At 33.6% G+C, this 5,267-nt stretch overlaps 1 protein-coding gene across 1 annotated transcript; it reads right to left on the bottom strand.

The window, feature by feature from the left end:
• Positions 1–535: 535 nt before the first annotated feature.
• On the bottom strand, positions 536–2,349 carry LOC135734108 (GPI-linked NAD(P)(+)--arginine ADP-ribosyltransferase 1-like). Its single transcript, XM_065252989.1, has 3 exons — positions 2,186–2,349; positions 1,939–2,013; positions 536–1,847 (listed from the first exon to the last, which is right to left on the bottom strand). The coding sequence occupies exons 2-3, from the start codon at positions 1,993–1,995 to the stop codon at positions 1,056–1,058; spliced, it is 849 nt and encodes a 282-aa protein (XP_065109061.1). The 5' UTR covers positions 1,996–2,013; positions 2,186–2,349; the 3' UTR covers positions 536–1,055.
• Positions 2,350–5,267: the final 2,918 nt, after the last annotated feature.

Genomic DNA, 5,267 nt, shown 5'->3' with positions numbered 1-5,267 from the left:
TAACAATGATAAATTATTAAAGATTTATTATAAGAATGCAACACATAAAAATAACATTTCGTTCAAACAGTTTGCATGGATGATGCTAATTTTAGGTCGTTAGAGACATGAATTCCTGCCTCTTTCTGTCTGTCTATCTAACATGTCTATCTATTCTTTGTTCTCTTTATGTGTATAATGTTTGCTGTATTATAACTGTCTTTGTAAAGCGTCCTTAAGCAAGGGAAAGGCGCAATAGAAATGAAACATATTATTATAATTATTTATATATCTTATAGCATTTGCGGGGCATCCATCATTTTAGTGTATGAATCGTTTTAGTCGAGAAATGGCTACCCACCCAAAAATCCTGACTGCCCCCCAGTCCAGCAAGCCTAGTTCCGGGCCTGGCATGTAGTAGGATGTTATAGCTAAAATGTTTCCTAAAGACAGGTATCTTTTATTTACTTTTAACATGATTATATTTATATGAGAATGAAGTGAACGACTGCTTTACACATGATTAGCTATAAAAAAAATATTTGGACATGAAATATTGATTTGAAATATTTTATTAGCTCATTCTGTAACAAGTTCAAACATGGCATGAGAGCAGCTAAAGTAAAGTGATACATTGAACATACAGTAAGTTACACAAAAAAGTGTTAGCAATGCTCTGTTGCAATAAACACCTCTGACCAGTTTTCAAAAAAAGAAAACAAGTAAAACACTATACTTAACTTTAAGCAGTTAGAGTCTACACAACTGAACCTAGAACTTAAACACAAGGTTTTCTGAATTGTGCAATAATGTAAAAAAAAAAAAAAGAATACCGGTTCCCACAAGTTAATCGTAAGCCTATGGCCAGCATAGGAGCTACATTAAAAATCTTGTCTGATACAAAACCTTGTTGCACACACTTTGTACTGAGTAACCACATCATTGCTGTTGTGAGCTAACTTTTAAAATATGCTCATGTATTAATAAATTGTGGGAATCAATTCTTAATGCATGGTCAGGATATCATTTTTTTCAGCATGTTATGTGTGGGTCTCAATAAGAAGTGAAAGTAATATTTAATACAAAAAAGAGAAATGAATGAATATGTAAGAGCTGGTCAGCCACAGCGACAGACATCTGTGATATATCTGGGACTCGGCTGATGCCACTGCACAGTTTAAGTCACTTCTTATTCCAGAGCTCTTCAACACAAACACAGTCTTACACCAGTCATCCTTCTTGATTTCAGTCACTTTAAACTTTTCATATGGAGGAATCAGTATCTCTTTCTCATCAGAATACTCAGAGTAAATTTCCACTGCAGCGCCATGACAAGTCTTGATTTCAAAACAAGATTCACTTCCAAACTGCTCTGCTTCTTCAGTCAAAAGAGAGGAGGACGCAAAAAAGCCGAAACGAATCTCTTTGTGCAGAACACTTTCATTAAACCTAACACTGGTCCCACGATAAGTTAATTTACATCCCTGTTGTGTTTTCTTTAAAATCTGTATCGCTTCTGTCAACAAAAAGTGAAGTGAATACCATGCGTATTTCATGTTTTTGTATTTAAGTTTACCACTCCTAACATCCTGATTGAATCGAGTATATACTGTACGACCAGTGTACACGGAAATGGCAATTAAATGGTTTCTATTTAAGTTTTCTTCTGGTTCAGGGATTTTTCCTTCACTGGTCATCCAAGCAGTTCCAAAGCCTGATATGTTAGCAGTGATTTCTTCAGATAGATATTTTGTCTTCACCAGGTTTGCCATCTTCTCTGTACAACCATCATACCGGTCATCAACTGAACTCTCTGACATATTTAATAGATATATTGGTGATTGGGATATAACAGCCTGTCTGTAATCCTATAGCAATGAGATAAAATAATAATAAATTCATATCTGTCATTATCATGATGATCATAAAGTAATATATTACTTCATAATTCAATCTTACCCATCCTAGGACAACTTTACTGGTGATAATGAAAATAAGAGCTGCAGTGGTCAACATCCTGATTTAGTCTGAATTCTTAGATGAACGGCAAATGGAAATCATGTATGGATATAACACAGTGAAGAATGTGCAAGACAAAAATTGTGTTAAATAACCATTTTTACATACATAACAATCATACAGTATTTTTTCACCTCAAACATAGCAAGGCATCCTTTGTGAGACAAAAACATTTACAGTAACAAACCTTTTCAGTTGGGACCTTGAGGTGATTTTTGTTCCAGCGTTTGATGAATGGAGTAAAAAGTTTCAAAGTATCCAAGTTATTCAGTAAAGTATTTATGGAGAAATGGTGCGATATAATGTTGAGATCACATCTGCAGAGTGGCAGACTAAACAGACTAAAGGAGACAATAGAGACAACAGACAATAGAGGAACAGACTAAAAGGTTTTTTTATTTGAAAGTAGTAGTCGGGTCAAAGGTTCCTAAAAAACTGCATACATCTGAATATCAAATGGACTTTCCACAGTTGGCATTATTAACATCTGAGAGTCCGTCACACAATTTGTCATGTTTGCGATGCACAGATTGATCTGTTTATGCTTGACACCATAAGTAGCTTACATGTGCCTTTAATGTGCCACAGGTGTCAAAGAGCACACACACAAAACTACAATACTACCTTATTTCATTTCTGATGCACCAGATCTAATAATAATTTTCGATTTGGCAAGCACCAAATCACACACACAAAAACCATTTTAAATCGTCTGTGTCAAATCAAAGAGATCTCATACATATCCTTATATTAATAAGAGGAAATTGGTATGTTGACAATTAAACAGTAGCCTGTATCAACATTGCCAATGTTTCAGTTGATAACTAGGGACAATATGCTACGTATGTACTATATACTAAGTGATTAAATCTTATGGAAAATGTTTCTTTAATTATTGTATTTGTTGTGAAATGCATGCAAATAATTATAATTCACTGTAAAAAGTAATACCTAGATCTAACTCATAAAAAGAGTTAGGCAAGTGATTGCATGGGAAGTTTTAGGTTGAGTCAACTTGCAACCTTTTTTAAGTATAATAAACACTGTAATATTGCTTAATACAAATGCAACAAATGTTTCTTGGTACAGGTAACTTTTTTATGGTTTGTTGTTTCCATAAATGTTTCCATAAACATTTAGACTTCATATTTCTGTGAAATGAGGGCACAAATTGTTTATTCAATCAATACGCCCACCCAATTTCGTTTTGGGCAGCTGTAAAGCGTGACATACTTCAGTATGCAGTCTATGCACAAGCACCAGCCTCTGAACAATGGTAAATACAAAAATCAAAAGAAGAAACATAAACTCTTCAAAATCTCGAAGATAAATGAACATTAAAAACTAACAAGTATTTATTTTTAGTTAAAAACACATAAAATAGAGTTTAAATTCAAATTATACTCTCCAAATGCAGTCCCGTGCAAAGCATGCTGGGAACTACGAGTCCACTGCCTAGTTAGTTATGTTTAATAATAAAATCACGTAGTTTCAACACAAAATTATTAAGTTAATTTCCTTCTTACAAATTTAAGTGGATTATACATGATAAAATGAAATTGAATTTACTCAATGATGTGTTCATTTAGAATTACTCAAATTATTTAAATTAGTATGTCATTTTAACTCATATTTTGATTAAAAAATTGAAAAATTGTAACACAGTTTACTCATTTTATTTAGTTAAATCTACTAAGGCACAGTTTAAAAAGCACTCATACCGTAAAATAAATTGACTCAAGAGGGCAAACAACGAAACATACAAAAGTCCACAGCTGTGAAGATAACAGTGATCCAAGTACAGCTACGTAAAATAGTGAAAGACTCAAACTGTTTCAGTAACATTGAAATTAGAAATAAAGTCGAAAGCAACTGTATTTGGTGTGCAACAGTGCAAATAAAAAGGTGATAATGTGTAATAGGCTTAATGTTGAATAGTGCAGAATGGCACTGATTTTATATTTTGTGAGTTTGTACTGAATCAAACATAACTGTATCAGAACAGTATTTAAAAAAAAAAACTCTTGGTTACTTCCAGGATAAAACGGGTGCAATGCACAGCTATACATGATGAGGAAGGGAAACTACAAATGAAAATTGGGCGTTTATTCTGAGAAAACACATTCTGGGTATCATGTGATGAGAAGTTTGCTTTGATAAAGTGATCATTTGAGTTCGCCAAAGACTACAATTATTGGTAAAACAGTCATGCATTTAATGGTTAACTTGTAATTGACACTGTCCATGTGCATTGCGCATTGTCCATGCGCTTTATTGTTGCATTACACCTAATACACATAACATTCATTCAAAGTAAAATATTTAAAGTGGTGCATTTCTCCATCCCTTACTGTGGTTACATTAAACAAGGTTAGAATTGGGTAGTACATCATTTAACTGGGATAAACTTGTCTGGTCACAGTATATCACTTATGTTTAAAATGGCCCGTATTGATGGATATTCACGTCCCTTACCGTAAGCATCAAGATCAGACAACATGAGCTGTTGTGTATAAGAATCACTTCTCAGATCAAGAAAGTATGATCAGAATCAAACCTGTTTCCTTTATTCTTTAGGTTATGTTATTATATGATATAAATATTACTTGTCGAACAATTAAACATCAAGTCACTCCGCATTGCAACAGTGTTACATCATTAGTCAGAATAAAGCAGGCGAAAGACAAGCAGAAAATACACACAAAGAAAATGAAATCTTTAGGAAGGAGAACTGATACCCGTCACAAATTTCAACACACTGAAGTTTACTGAAACAGAAGCAGCTTTCAGAAATAAACTTGTGGTTACATCGGTGCCCTTGTAAGGAAGCACTGAAAAGTAACAGTAGGGGAGAGCGGGGCACAACCTAACGCTTTTTGGTTTTGGCTGAATCATTAAAAAAATATTTGAGTTTGATTAATTATATTTTTACACAAGCAATGCACACATATCTGCTACAAATGAACATTTGAAGTTTGTTTCTTACCATTCTTGGACACTTACACCAAACGTGACAGAAGTGCAAACGTTACAACTTACCCCATAGGTGGGGTTAATTGTAACAGGCAGGGGGTTAGTTGTAACACTTGCTATAAAAAATTGTTTGCAGGCAAATATTTCAATAATATTTTGTCTATGTACTTGAAGTGGATATTGTTTATATATCTGTCTATAATAGACAGTTATCCACACTGTATTCATTAACCAGCCCTTTTCTAACAGTAGTTTCTAACCATACTAGAGTTTCAAAATCAAATTCTGAGATAATG

Source organism: Paramisgurnus dabryanus, chromosome 3 (assembly GCF_030506205.2).
Source record: "Paramisgurnus dabryanus chromosome 3, PD_genome_1.1, whole genome shotgun sequence".
NCBI classification, from domain to species: domain Eukaryota; kingdom Metazoa; phylum Chordata; class Actinopteri; order Cypriniformes; family Cobitidae; genus Paramisgurnus; species Paramisgurnus dabryanus.
The sequence above is the reverse complement of the archived record's forward strand: the minus strand, read 5'-3'. Positions and strand labels throughout refer to the sequence as shown.